Source organism: Puma concolor, chromosome E3 (genome assembly GCF_028749965.1).
Source record: "Puma concolor isolate L17-30 chromosome E3, mPumCon1.1.hap2, whole genome shotgun sequence".
Taxonomy (NCBI): domain Eukaryota; kingdom Metazoa; phylum Chordata; class Mammalia; order Carnivora; family Felidae; genus Puma; species Puma concolor.
The window spans coordinates 15906547-15921918 of NC_141682.1; the positions used below are offsets into that span (position 1 = coordinate 15906547).

Genomic DNA, 15372 nt, shown 5'->3' on the forward strand with positions numbered 1-15372 from the left:
TATGGGTTAGTGATGCCTTGAAAACAGTTAGGCATGATGGTATTCTGCCCCAGTTAATTACTGTTTTACTTTAGTATATTGGTTTAAAAGTCAACTAAATTATTACAGAACAAGGGCACGTTACAGTTCTGAGCAAAAGAAAAATGAACAAATCAGTTCTGATGAGCTGATCAAATGAGCTTATTATTTTTCTAAAATATAGCATTACACAGTATATATGCTACATGTACTGTAGTCTCTAGGCCAAAATAGTATGAATATCCTGTAAACATTCTGTATGGACTAAAGAAAAAATAGCTACAGGGGTGCCTGTGTGGCTCAGTCAGTTAAGTGTCCAACTTCGGCCTAGGTCATGATCTTGCCATTCCCAAGTTCAAGCGCCACCCTGGGCTCTGTGCTGACAGCTCGGAGGCTGGAGCCTGCTTCAGATTCTGTCTCTCTCTCTCTCTCTCTCTCTCTCTCTCTCTGCCCCTCCCCAACTCACATCATCTCCTTCTCTTAAAAATAAACATTAGAAAAAATTTTGAAAAAAAAGAATAAATAACTACAAAGGCTTAGTTTTTATTTATGGCTAAAAAAATGAAAGTTGTCTTAAATACTGAGAACAAACTGAGGGTTGATGGGGGTGGGGGAGAGGGGAAAGTGGGTGATGGGCATTGAGGAGGGCACCTATTGGGATGAGCACTGGGTGTTGTATGGAAACTAATTTGACAATAAATTATATATTTAAAAAAAATGAAAGTTGTATACCACACGACCTCTGAAGATTCCATACTAAGGAAGTCTATCACTGCTTCTAACTTAAAACATCAATGATTATGGGCATCTGGGTGGCTCAGTCGGTTGAGCTTCAACTTCGGCTCAGGTCACGATGTCATGATTTGAGCCCTGCATCCAGTCCTATGCTGACAGCTCAGAGCCTGGAGCCTGCTTCAGATTTTGTCTCCCTCTCTCTCTGACCCTCCCCAACTCACACTCTCTCAAAAATAAATAAATGTTACAAAAACAAAACAAAACAAAAAAAACCATCAATGATATATGCTTTCTTTAAATGTTACTATCTGCTTACAAATGCTTTAAATTTTTTTTTTTTACTGTTTATTCATTTTTTGATAGAGACAGAGAGTGAGTGGGGGAGGGGCAGAGAGAGAGGGAGACACAGAATCCGAAGACAGGCTCCAGGCTCTGAACTGACAGCACAGAGCCCAACGCGGGGCTCGAACTCATGTACCATGAAATCATGACCTGAGCTGAAGTCGGATGCTTAACCAACTGAGCCACCCAGGTACCCCTGCTTACAAATACTTTGAGGAGAAAACAGGACTGCTTATTCTCAGTATAACTGCACACCAAAAAACAAGAGAGAAAGCTTCTTTTCTCCCTTATTAACTGAATTCAATATTTAAAAAGTATTTTGGCAGAAGCTGTTTGCTTATTAGCCTAGTGATAGTGACCACAGCTGAAATACAGCTAAGCAGTTAATCACCTTGCTGCTTTTCTTACTCTCTTTTCCTAAGACTTCCTCACTTTCCAGAAGGGACTTTTAGAGCTAATTCTGAGTTTAATGGGTGAAGAATGTTACAAATAATTGATCGTTGTTTACAGAAATGAGTCCCTTTACAAGTAGTCTTATAAATTACTGCAATTGAGGGGCGCCTGGGTGGCTCAGTCGGTTAAGCGTCCGACTTCAGCTCAGGTCACGATCTCACGGTCCGTGAGTCCAAGCCCCACGTCGGGCTCTGGGCTGATGGCTCAGAGCCTGGAGCCTGCTTTCGATTCTGTCTCTCCCTCTCTCTCTGACCCTCCCCCGTTCATGCTCTGTCTCTCTCTGTCTCAAAAATAAATAAACGTAAAAAAAAAAAAAAATTACTGCAATTGAGATTACAGTTTAGAAATTGCAGGTTAAAGAGACACCTGTGGAAGGCACAAGTTCTAGTTCTGACACTGGCAAAATCTAACTGTGTAACCTTGACAAGTCACTCATCCTCTCAGGCTCCCACCTTCCCCATCTATAAAACAAAAGGGACTGAAACTGGATAGTTGCTAAGGTCCCTTTCAACATCTAAATTCTGGCTTTCCCTTCTCCCACCTGATCAAGGAGCGGTATTTTATAACAAAATACAAAACAAAAACAGAAAACCCTAAAATGAACGCTATTGGCCTAACTGCTGCTACTTAGAGTTCAAGGTCTACTATGTTCCCTTAGCGGTTTAAACTACATACAAGGTGACAATTTAGGAAGGCTTATTACTAAAGTACACAATATAAGTGGCTTCAATGTCAGACTTTCCATGCAAAGATGACCCAAATACCACTGAGTTGCAGTGGAAAAGTACTAGCCTGGGAGTTGGGTTTTAACTTGGTTCAGTGACATCTCTTAGGTAAGTAACTTAACATCTCTGGATCCTGATTTTCCCAGGTGTAAAATGACAAAGTTATACTAGATTATCTCTAAGACCTTTCCTAAAACCAAAACTCTATGTTTCTAAGTGGTTACTCTCAACCTACCCTTTTGTAATGCATTGCTTCCAAAAACAGCTTGGTCTGCTTATAGATTTCTTGGCCTGTCTTGTGGAAGGTCTTGAGAAATTCTATGAACTCTTTAGACACTCTATCCGTTTCAATGCTGGTTTGCCGGTTTATGGAAGGACTGGGAGCTTTTGCTTCCTGAATTTCTGCTGGGAAAATTAAACATAGTAAGTTTCATTACATAGAAGATCCATGCATGGAATTACTTTAACTATGTAACTTGATTATTTAAATTATGCTTAATCAAAGTTAAACTTGAATTTAAATTCTGTTTAAATATTTGGACCACTTAAAGTAAGCTCAATCTATTTTATGACGAGGAAGTACAAGCAGATAAAACTACATGATCTAAAAGATATTCCCATTCAAATAAAAGTTGCTCTACTAATATTTTTTTAGCCAAAATATATCATACTTTGACACATATACTTAATTATAAATACTGAAATGGCGGCACTATCTTGAACAACTTTCTCAAAGACTGCATGAATTTACAAAACTAGTCAATAAGCAAAATAACAATCAGGAGAAGCACAAAAATGTTAGGTGACTTATAAGATGTGAGACAACTCTTCCAAATCCATTCTACTTCTCAAAAAGGCAAAGGCTCATTTATTTATGTGGAGACTAACAATTACTGACCCATAATCCAGTTTTCAAAAAAATTTTTCAAGTCATACTGCTCTAAGTGCAAGAACGCATCCAACACAGCAATCATGACAGAGCAAACAGCAAAGAGGTAAGCAAAGTAAGTAAAACACTGTCTAATCAGTGGCCACACACCTCTTTCCCCTCTTCAAATGGGACCTTTAAAGAATAAAGATAACAGTGCTACAATACAGTAGGCGCTCTCTGATCACATTCTAGCCTCCTGATATTCAACTGCTAATCCAATAACTGTAAGGAATTAAATTACTCATATCCCCACAGTTCCCTTTTATACATAAAAAGAAAGATCATTAGGAAGAGAAAGTATCTTCTGAAGATACTGAAATCAACTTATTACCTGCTTACTCAAGAGTAACTTCCTATCATCTTATGTTTTGAACCTTAGTACCTGAGATATATTTCAATAAAGAAGTTGCAGTAAAGTTTTCAAATAGAAGACTGGATTATTCAAGTGAGACAAACACATGTAGACTACCTAAAAGAATATACTATTAACTATGGTGAAGTAAAGATTCTACCTCTCTTTTATTATCACATAGCTGGTGATCAAACCAATGAGGTACTTAAATTGTTTGACTTATGTTCAAAGTAAGGGTGAAAACACCCTTTCTCCTCCCAACAGTACTATTAAGTAGTTGACAGAACAAAGTTGCACATTATAGTTATCTTTTCAAATCAAGTATTTGCATATCTTTCAGATTATCAGGTGCTTCCTAATTATGATTCGAACTATAGAAGCCCTAAAATCACATTAAAATAAAATAAAATAAAAAAAGCACACAAAAACCCCACTATATCTATGGCTAAAAATACTATCAGTCAAAAGTCAACCAACAGATGGAAAAAAATGCTTGTAAGCTTTATCACAGACAAAGGGCTACTCTCCCTAATGTAAAGTAACTCCTATAAAGAAGAAAGAAAAATAACAGTTCAACAGGAAAAGGGGTAAGGAATCCTAACATTGCACAGAAAGGAAACCTAAATGTATTTTAAACAAAGGAAACATGCTCAGTCTCACTCGTAACAAATATGCAAATCGAAACTACTATGAGATGCCATTTTAAAAATTAACAAACAGACACAAATCTGATGTTGATGAGGGAGGGTATGGGGTAAAAAGGCATTCTCATCTGTGGAGGTGGGAATGTAAAATGATACAACTGCAATGAAATGCAATTTGGCAATAATCATCAAAATTAAAAATACATTTATCCTATGACCCAATAATTCCATTTCTCAGAAATTTTCTGATATAACCACACATGTACAAAATGAAATATATACAAGGCTATTCATTTTAGGACTACTTATAACAGCAAGACTAAAAATGGCACAATGCACACCACTAAGGAACTAATAAATTGTGGTTTAATCCATAAAAGGGAATACTATGTAGTTTTAAAATACTTTTTATGTACTAAAAAAAAAAAGAGTTCTCAAAACATATTGCTAAAGTGAAAACAAAAAACAAAAAACGACAGTATGTGAATAAGAATATAGAACAGAGTATATATAATAAAAATATATGTGTTCAGAAATGAAGAAAAGCACCTAAGGATACACAAGAAACCAATGACAAAGGTTGTCTGAATACGGGAGAACAATGGTGGTGATGGCTGGGAACTAGATAGGTGAGGGACCATACACCTTTTATTTTGTAGCCATTTGAATGTACTACTTATTTTTTTTTAAGCAAATAAATTAATCAGGTACAATCTAACTTAGAACAAAAACTGGAAGCACCCTTTCTAAACATTTTTACCAATATGGAATACCAAAAGGTGTATTCAACAGTCTGTATGATTAGAAAAAATTCTTTAAGGAGTGCCTGGGTGTCTCAGTAGGTTAAGCACCTGACTCTTGGTTTCGACTCAGGGCATGATCTCATGGTTCATGAGTTCGAACCCTGAATTGGGCTCTGCGCTGTCAGTGTGATGCCTGCTTGGGACTCTCTCCCCCTCTCTCTCTGCCCCTCCCCCGCATGCACATGTGTGCTCTCTCTCAAAATAAATAAATAAAAACTTTAAAAAGAAAAAAGAAATAAAAAGTTCTTTAACACTTAGCTTAATCCTTCACTCAATCTGATAATTCCACTTCTGGTCATGATGGGATAACAGGGGTTGGGTTCACCCTACTCCCTTAACAACTAGAAAATCAGACAAAATACACGAAATAATGCTTTTCAGACACTGGACAACAGGTGGATGGGAGGGTAACCCCTGAGAGAAGCAGACAAATATGGTAAGTCTTACAAGTACCCCAGCTCGCTGCACAGAGAGTTTTTAGGCCATGGCAACTCAAACAGAGCCTAGCAGACCTGCTGAATTTGGGAAACAGCATTTAGAGCTGAGGGAGGCCAAAGTCGCTAGAAATTGCATGGCAAAATACAGAGAGGATGGGGCTGCAGAGAAAAAATTCCAGGTAACTGCAGAGGGATTCCTGTGAGTCTTTGAGGGAGTACTGCATGTATATGTGAGAAAGTACCCAAGACTGCATAAAGAAACAGGCAGAACAATCCCCAGAGCACACATGACTGGGAATAATTCACTTCCAAACAGCCAGGAGGAACAAAGAACATCAGCAATGGCAAATATAAAAAAACAATTTCTCATTAAAGTAAAATTTCTTGGGGCGCCTGGGTGGCGCAGTCGGTTAGGCGTCCGACTTCAGCCAGGTCACGATCTCGCGGTCCGTGAGTTCGAGCCCCGCGTCGGGCTCTGGGCTGATGGCTCAGAGCCTGGAGCCTGTTTCCGATTCTGTGTCTCCCTCTCTCTCTGCCCCTCCCCCGTTCATGCTCTGTCTCTCTCTGTCCCAAAAATAAATAAACGTTGAAAAAAAAAAAAGTAAAATCTCTTTGAAAGATCATTAACTGGAGCCACCTGGGTGGCTCAGTTGGTCAAGTGACCCATTCTTGATTTCGATTCAGGTCGTGATCTCATGGTTCACGCAAAAGGGCTCCATGGTGGGGTCTGCACTGACAGTGTGGAGCCTGATTGGGATTCTCTCTCCCCTCTCTCTACCCCTCCCCTGCGTGTGTACTCTCTCATACATACATACATAAATAAATGAATGAATGTATGTCTTCCTAGCAAGGTTCCTGAAAAACTTAACTATCCTACAATCCAACAATTACATTACTAGGTATTTACCCAAAGAATACAAAAATACTAATTCAAAGGGATACATGCATCCTAATTTTTATAGCAGCATTATCTACAATAGCTAAATTATGGAAACAGGCCAAGTCTCCATCAACTGATGAATGGATAAAAAAGATACACACACACATATACATATATACATACATACACACAATGGAATATTACACAGCCACAAAACAGAATGAAATCTTGCCATCTACAATGACAAAGATGGAGCAAGAGAATATCATGCTAAGTAAAATAAGTCAGTCAGGGAAAGAAAATACCATACAATTTTATTCATATGTGGAATTTAAAAAACAAAACAAATGAGCAAAGGGAAAAAAGAGAGAGAGAGGCAAACCAAGAAACAGACTCTTAATTATAGAGGACACACTAATGGTTAGCAGGGGGGATGTGGGGGATGGGATGGGTTAAATAGGTGATGGGATTAAGAAGTGCACTTGTGATGAGCACCAGGTGTTGTATGGGAGTATTGAATCACTATATTGCACATCGGAAACCAATATTATTGTACTGTATGTTATCTAACTGGAGTTTAAATAAAAACTAAAAACAATAATAAAAAAAAGTCTTCCTAGCAGAATAACATATGCTTTTGAATTATATTGGCGATATTTACAGCTCTTTCAAGAATTTTCCATATTGCAGACACTGTGCTTTACTATATATTCTCATTAGTCCTTAAAAATTTAGATTCCTGAAATCATATGAAATAATAATATCTACCATTTTAAGCCACATACACACTGAGGTTAGAGAAGTTAAGTCACTTATATGCCTCAAGTCACACAAGTAGAGGAAAAGCTGAAATCTGAGACCAGATCTGCTTAATTTCCAAGCCCAGGTTCTTTACAACCACACCATAACGCCCCTACTATTATTACAGTGTCTATTGATTCCTTTTTAAGCAAATCATTGAGTAGCAATTCAGTATCTACTACATAAAGTTGCCTGCAAAGGCAGATCACACTAAATCCAGTTAAGTCTTTGATATATAAAGTAAACTGTAAAAGCAAAATCTTCACTAAATTTGTTTGAAGAATAGGTATGAAAGAGTAAAGACAATCTGAATATGCCAGTTATCAAAAAAGGACATGATCATGTAGTAAAGATGATTAACACCATTTCTAGGACGAAAGACATTTTATATCTCAATGTTAAAAATTTTACTGAAAAATCCCATGTTCCTCAGATTATTAAAAAAAAAAAAAATCAATAGAGGCAACTCAGCAGAATACTATAGGAACCAGAGGAGCCAATTCTGCAATTAGAGGTTCGAAACTTTCAGTCCCACCCACCCCTGACTTCTTTCAAAATGCAGAGGGGATGGACATTTTTGATCACCAACAGCCAACGATTTGATCAACCATGCCTATGAAATGAAGTTGCCATAAAAATTCCTGAAGGATTAGGTCTGGGGAGTTTCCACATTGGTGAACACAACGAGGTGCTGGCTGTATGGCACACCCAGAGAGGGCATGGCAGCTTGGTGCCCGCTCCCCTATACCCTGCCCTATGCAACTCTTCCATTTGGCTAGCCCTGTGTTGTAGTCTTTGTAATACAACATAAGCATTAATGAAGTGTTTTCCTGAGTTCTGTGAGTCATTCTAACAAATTGTCAAATCTGAGAAGAGGCCTGTGGGAATCCCCAACTTCTAGATGGCTGGTCAGGAGTATGGGTGCCCAACTCATGGGGGCTGCAGCTGGCCTCTTAGGGTGGAGATAGTCTTGTGGAACTGAGCCCTTAACCTGTGGGTTTTGTGCTGACTCTGGGTAGTGTCAGAAAAAGGACTGAATTGTTGGGACACCCAGTTGGTGCCAAAGAATAAAAGACACTAAATATGCGATAATGGGGAAACAATTTCTCATAATCCTTATCATGAAAATCAGAAAACAGGCACGATTATAAAATCAGTTCTAAATTCAACTTGGGGAATCATTACTTCAGTTTCATCTAAGTGCCAAACAGGCCCTCATGATTAAAGTAGCAATTTATTAGTGATCTTTCAGATGATGTAATCAACACTATGCTTCTATTTAACTAGCATCTGGGACATCTTGGGACAGCACTGAATGCTGGAGGATTATAGTTTTATTTTTAACTTATTTTGAAATAACCTCAAATTTACAGAAAAGCTGCCAGAGTGTTACAAATAATTTCTTTATACTCAGATTTCTTTAACTCAGATTCATGAAATTGTAACCTTTTGCTACATCTCTATTATTTTTTCTAAATTTTCAGGTGGATTGTATACAGCATGCTCTGTATCTCTTTTTAATATATGAAATTTATTGTCAAATTGGTTTCCATACAACACCAAGTGCTGATCCAAAAAGATGCCCTCTTCAATACCCATCACTCACCCTCCCCTTCCTCCCATCCTCCATGCTCTTTATCTCTTAATATGAGCGTTTCCTAACAAGGATATGCTTTTACATAACTATAGTACAGTTACTAAAAAAAGTGTGTGGGTTTTTTTCTTACATAGGATCCAATGGAGGGTCACATCTTCGTTTGGCGGTCACGCATAGTCTCCCTTTAACCTCTAAGGGCTCCCAGCCTTCCTTTGTTTTTGTAATATTGACAATTTTAAAGAATAAAAAGGCAAGTCATTTTATTGAATGCCCCTCAGTTTGGGTTTCTCTCTCCTTTCCTCATGACTGGATTCAGGTTGTAAATTTCAGCTTAAGTATTAACATAATTCATGGTATGTTCTTCTCAAAGGATATCTGGAGGCACATAAGGTCCATTTCCCATCATTACATAGTTGCCATTTCTCTATTTGTAATTAATAAATTAGCTGTGGGACTTAATTTGAGATTATGCTCATAATTTGTTCCTCAGAAAACTTCTCTCACCTCAGATTTAACATTCACTGGTGAAATCTGCCTGAATCAATTCTTAGTATGATGACTGCAAAATGGTGATTTCTTATCTCCATCTCTCCTTCCACATTTATTAGTCAACATTCTACGGTAAAAAAGAGTTATCTCTTCTCTTTTATTTAATCATTTATCTATTTTATTAGTTGAAAGGACTAGTGGATTACTTTATTCAGGTATACTCCATTTATTGTCCTTACTTAATACTCAAATTTGACCAGTGGAAATCCACAGAAGATGGCTGCTGGGTCTTTTACATGTCCCCAAATTTTGGGCGGCCCCCCTGCTCCAGCTCCAGAATCAGTCTTTTCTCCAAGGAACCCTCAAGTTCACTTTAGTGAAGATTAATATTTAGAATCTAAGGTCTGGGTGGAAAAATTGGTATGTTTCTGTTCTAAAAATGGAAAAGATATTCTTCCTATGAGCACTGCCTTTAGATTAGTTTGTGAAAGACGTGCACAAGATTCTACTCAGGGCAACAACATCTAGTTGAGCTCTCCAAAAAAAGGACTTTTAAAATGTGTGAGCAAGTATTTCAACTTGGCCAACCAACTATGATTTATAGTGTAAGCTATAATATAGCTCACTCAATCTTACTTTAGAGATTTTAAAACTCTAAATAAACTTTCTGAGTCTTTACAGTCAAGCTATTCCATTAATTTCTCTGAAGGGCAACCCAACTCTTAACAGGATATTAAATATTCTTCAAACTCCTTAGAAGGCTATATTTATGTTCTGTTTACAACCAACCTTCCTTGGTTTAAGAGCTTTCTTTCATGCCACCAATGGAAGCAAGAAAAATATCAAGAGCAAAGGCATTGTGTATTAATGAAGTGAAATAAAGAATACAGAACACAAAAGGTCTATTTTAGTAGAGACTCAATAAATTAAAACCACATTTAGTAATAGGCTAACCTTATCCACATGCAAAGCCCAAATAATCAGTCTGAAATGCAAAGTTCATCTGGCAAAGTTATGTAAGCAGTCTGTGAAACAGAAGATCAAACAGGATCTTCTTTTGTAATACATACACATTAATCTTTTTTCAATACTTTGAGGTCTTTATCCCCATATGCTTTCTACAGACCAGAAACAACTAAAGATTAAAAATCTAAGGTAAGAATCTCATATGAAAAGAAGCTAAGAAGTATACTGGCTAAATATTTTTTTTTAAATAAAATAACTTGGGATTGTTTCTTTTAAAGTACAAATCATCAGGGTGCCTGGACAGCTCAGTCGGCTAAGCGTCTGAACTCTTGATTTCGGCTCAGGTCATGATCTCATGGTTCATGAGTTCGAGCCCCTCATCGGGCTGTGCACTTTCAGTGCAGATTCTCTCTCTCCCTCTCTGTTCCTCCCCAACTTGTGCTCTCTCTTGCAAAATAAATAAACTTAAAAAAATAATAATAAAGTACAAATCTTCTTTCATAAAATAATGCACATTTTACACACTCTTAGGATACAAGTTTTTTTAAAGTGTCAAGGAGAGTCACTGAATGTGTAGGACTATTAAGTTCTTCAGTAACAGAAACCTCATTAAATATCTATCCGTAGCTATACATACAGATGTAGATATACATGCACATACATATACTAGAGGTCAAGGGATATAATGGGAAAAAAAATGGAACCAGGAGACTTGAGTTCTCATATATCAACATATTACAGGACCTTGAGTAAGCTGGGCTAATATTTTATGGGCTTTCATACTGTCTGTCATTTGTAAAATGAGGCAGTTAGAGCCAATGGCTTTAGAACTTCTTTACTATTTCATCTGCTGTCATAGTTTACCATTTCACTCTATATCATAAATTCATAAGGTTAATGAGGACTTTCCCAAAGCAAAAAACAAAATTTAAGCTAAATAGGAATGAATGGTTTTGATCAATACCCTTGAGCTCCTTACTAGTAGAGATTACTCAATCAGAAAAACAATGTGTATTTTTTTTTCTTTTTTAATGTTTATTTATTTCTGAAACAGAGAGAGACAGAGAATGAGAGGGGAGGGGCAGAGAGAGAGGGAGACAGAATGTGAAGCAGGCTCCAGGCTCTGAGCTGTCAGCACAGAGCCCGACACAGGGCTCGAACTCACAAACCGTGAGATCATGACCTGAGCCAAAGTCAGTCGCTCAACTGACTGAACCACCCAGGTGCCCCAAACAATGTGTATTTTCAACTAGCTAACATTTATTGGAGACTTAGTGTGTCAGGCACTGTGCTGAACTCTTTTAATTGGATCAGCTTCTTTAATTCTGAAGACGTGCCTATAATAGGTATTACTGTCCCTCAGAATAGACAGAGCTTAAAGAAATTAGCTTGCTCAAGGTCACAACAGCTAGTAAATCACAAAGCTGAAACGCAAAAAAGGGTGACTCCAAAGTTTATGCTCTTAACCACCATACTATACTACCTCCTAATAAATAAAGCATGAGTCAAATACGTTCTTCATTTAATCTCTAATAGGTCCTGATTATTCCCATTCTAATTATAATAGAGAAAATTGCTATAGTGACAGCCGACCAAGAAACAATTTCAAATTAATCATGTGAACAGAAAGACTATTTAAAGATTTGCTTTTATTAAAGAGAAGTGCTGTGTTTTTGGTAATAAGCAACCTTTCCTTCTTTTTAAAAAAAATGTTTAATGTTTCTTTATTTTGGGGGCAGGGGGAGGCAGAGAGGGAGGGAGACAGAGAATCCAAAGCAGGCTCCACACTAAGAGAACAAAGCCCAACACGGGCTTAAACTCACTAACCGTGAGATGACCTGAGCCAAAGTCAGATGCTCAACGACTAAGCTACCCAGGCACCCCAGCAACCTTTTCTTTTAATAAAACAAACAACGCCATTAAATCTGAAAGACAAGCAAAGTTCTTTTTTTTTTTTTTAAGTTTATTTATTTATTTTGAGAGAGACAGAGAGAGCACAGAAGGGGCAGAGAGGGAGAGAAAGAGAATCCCAAGCAGGCTCCGCACCGTCAGTGCAGAGCCCAGACTGGGGCTCGAACACATGAACTGTGAGATTGTGACCTGAGCCAAAGTCTGAGGCTTAACCGACTAAGCCACCCAGGCACTCAAGGCCAGCAAAGATCTTAAGGTGTGATATTATTACTCATTTCCCTGCCTTTAAGCAGACAAAAAACCTCCTGACAATTACCCCAGATGGCAGGGTTTGTCCAAGAGAACATCTCTTCAGATAGCATCAGTCTTGTCTCCATCACCATTTCAAATTTACTGCATAACTCTGGTTACCAACATAAAGGTTCAAAGACAAAGCTGACAACAGACATTCTTTCTTGCTTCCAGTTAGGCCACTTCAACTAGCCTGTCTGCTGACTGGTAGAACATGTGTAACTTTAGCAACAATCCTTTCGCGGGATATACAGCATTTTAAGAAGCGGATGAAAAAGATAATGTACGTACAAATCATGCACCAGAAAATGCCTTCTATGGGTTACTTTCACCCCTCCAAGCGCCTAAAGCAAACCTTCTCCTTTATATTCTCTATATATTTCTTCAAGATGCAAGCTGTCTCTCAAACTCTCAGAAAACCTCTTTCTTAGATGAATTTAAGCCTAGAAATAGTCAGTTCTGACAAGATATGGTTAAGTAAGGATATTATCCAAAGCAGAATAAGCCAGAATCCAAAAATTAAAGGCATAAAAAATAAAACATCCAAAAAGATAGCCATTTGGATGGGAATAAATTTTATAAACAAAACTACCCATTTCAATTTTCTTCATTCCTCCTATAGAGTAATAAACAGGTTTCTCTAACACACAATGTCCTCCAACCAAAGAGATTTTTGGTTTCATATATTGTGTGACCCTTAAACCCAATTTTGGTTTCAAATAGGGGTTGATGTCCACTGAACAACTTACAGAAATTAAAAAGCAGAGCCCACATGCACTGTGGGTCTACTCTGTATCTCATCTGAGCACAGAAGGAAAAAGGAAAATTACCCTTCTTTGATCCAACCCTGGATGAAGCACTGAAGAATTTCTTCACTGTGGTAACCTTGCGGGTCTTCTCATTGGTTTTTTTTTCTTCAAACTTGGAAAATGTGAGGGATTGGGCCCCCTGGCTGCTCTGACTGCTGGCAAAGGCCTCTTCCTCCTCCCGCTGAAGTCTGCAATTCAAGAGAGATTAAGAATGAGCCAGACATCCTCCAAGTTTTCCTTGTATCTGAAGCTATTACTCAATGAATTGCAGGGAGATCTTGAATTTTTAGAAATGGAGGCTAAACATATCAAATAGGTCTGAAGTGCCTGAATGAAACTATCCCACACACTCCTAGACTTCAAAAGGAACCTTCTCCATAGATCATATTCATTTAACAATATACTAAGGTTACATAAAAGGAACTCTAGTCTACTTTTCCCTAACAAGCTCAAGGTTGAAAAGGAAAAAGATAAGTATATAATGTGATAGTTCCTACAGGAGAGAGTAAAACCTAATTGCTATGAGAACATAGGAAAGAACAACTTAATCTGCTGGAGGAGACAAAGAAGGTTTTACAGTGGTGCTATTTACACCGGTCTTAAGAGGTGAATAGGGTTCCACTGAGTGAAAGGGCATTCCAGGAAGAGGGAACTACAAATGTGAAGGCATATGGTTTCCTTTGCAGATCAAGATCAGCGTAGTCACTGGTGTGACCAGGTGGTTAAGAAACCTTGACTACTGAGCCCATTATAATCCTAGATTTTATCATGTAGTGGGGAACCAAGAAAAACTGTAAATCCAATAAATGACCATCATCAGATCTGTACTTTAAAAAAATAACGCAGGTTGCTATGTGGTAACTTGAGGGGCAATAATTAAGAATATATTATACAAAGATTTAAGTGAGAAAATATAGATCTGGAAACTAAGAAAGGATGAAATTCAAGAAACTTCTTTGAGCTGGAATAAATTCTATTTATTGGTCAGATAAGTGGTGTAAAGGAGAAATTAAGAATGACTCCCAAAGAAACGGGAACCCTTTTGCACTGTTGGTGGGAATGCAAATTGGTGCAGCTGCTCTGGAAAACAGTGTGGAGGTTCCTCAAAAAATTAAAAATAGACCTACCCTATGACCCAGCAATAGCACTGCTAGGAATTTACCCAAGGGATACAGGAATACTGATGCATAGGGCCACTTGTACCCCAATGTTCATAGCAGCACTCTCAACAATAGCCAAATAATGGAAAGAGCCTAAATGTCCATCAACTGATGAATGGATAAAGAAATTGTGGTTTATATACACAACGGAGTACTACGTGGCAATGAGAAAGAATGAAATATGGCCCTTTATAGCAACATGGATGGAACTGGAGAGTGTGATGCTAAGTGAAATAAGCCATACAGAGAAAGACAGATACCATATGGTTTCACTCTTATGTGGATCCTGAGAAACTTAACAGAAACCCATGGGGGAGGGGAAGGAAAAAAAAAAAAAAAAGAGGTTAGAGTGGAAGAGAGCCAAAGCATAAGAGACTCTTAAAAACTGAGAACAAACTGAGGGTTGATGGGGGGTGGGAGGGAGGGGAGGGTGGGTGATGGGTATTGAGGAGGGCACCTTTTGGGATGAGCACTGGGTGTTGTATGGAAACCAATTTGACAATAAACTCCATATATTGAAAAAAAAAAAAAAAGAATGACTCCCAATATTTTTTAGCTAACTGAATAAAATAGTGATGTCATTAACTGATACAGAAGAAGGGTAGGAGGAAATGTTGGGATTGAGTAAATAAAAGAAATAAATTTGACCTTGGACCAGGTCCAACGTATTTGAGGTATTTATAATAAATCTAAAGAGCTATCTATAGAACAATGGTTCTATATGTTGAGCCCAGCAGCATCACCTGGGAACTTGCTAGAAATGCAAATTCCCAGACCTCACTCCCACCCTACTAAAGTCAGAGACTCCAAAATGAGGTCCAGTGATCCCTGTTTTGATAAGTGATTCTCATGCTTGTTCAAATTTGAGAAGGAGTGCTGTAATAAGACTCAAGCAAGGTCATAAACGGAAGCAGAAAAAAATAGCCATGAAGTCATAGGTAGAAGTGTTAGTCTGAGAATGGAATAAGGACACACCTCTCTCCGAGACAAAATAGAAGTCAGCATCAAGATAGGAGTACATTTTGCTG

The 15372-nt window shown here is 37.9% G+C and overlaps 1 protein-coding gene across 4 annotated transcripts in view; it reads right to left on the reverse strand.

Moving 5' to 3' along the window:
* Positions 1 to 15372, reverse strand: part of RABGEF1 (RAB guanine nucleotide exchange factor 1) — a 61846-nt gene that overhangs the window by 25391 nt on the left and 21083 nt on the right. For 3 of the 4 annotated variants that reach the window (XM_025923274.2, XM_086692052.1, XM_086692053.1), the window contains exons 3-4: positions 13206 to 13372; positions 2509 to 2678 (exon numbers count right to left, since the gene is read on the reverse strand). In XM_025923274.2, the coding sequence (XP_025779059.1) occupies positions 2509 to 2678; positions 13206 to 13372 (337 nt within the window). The remainder of the gene's footprint in view (positions 1 to 2508; positions 2679 to 13205; positions 13373 to 15372) is intronic. The other variant, XM_086692054.1, reaches the window with a different exon arrangement.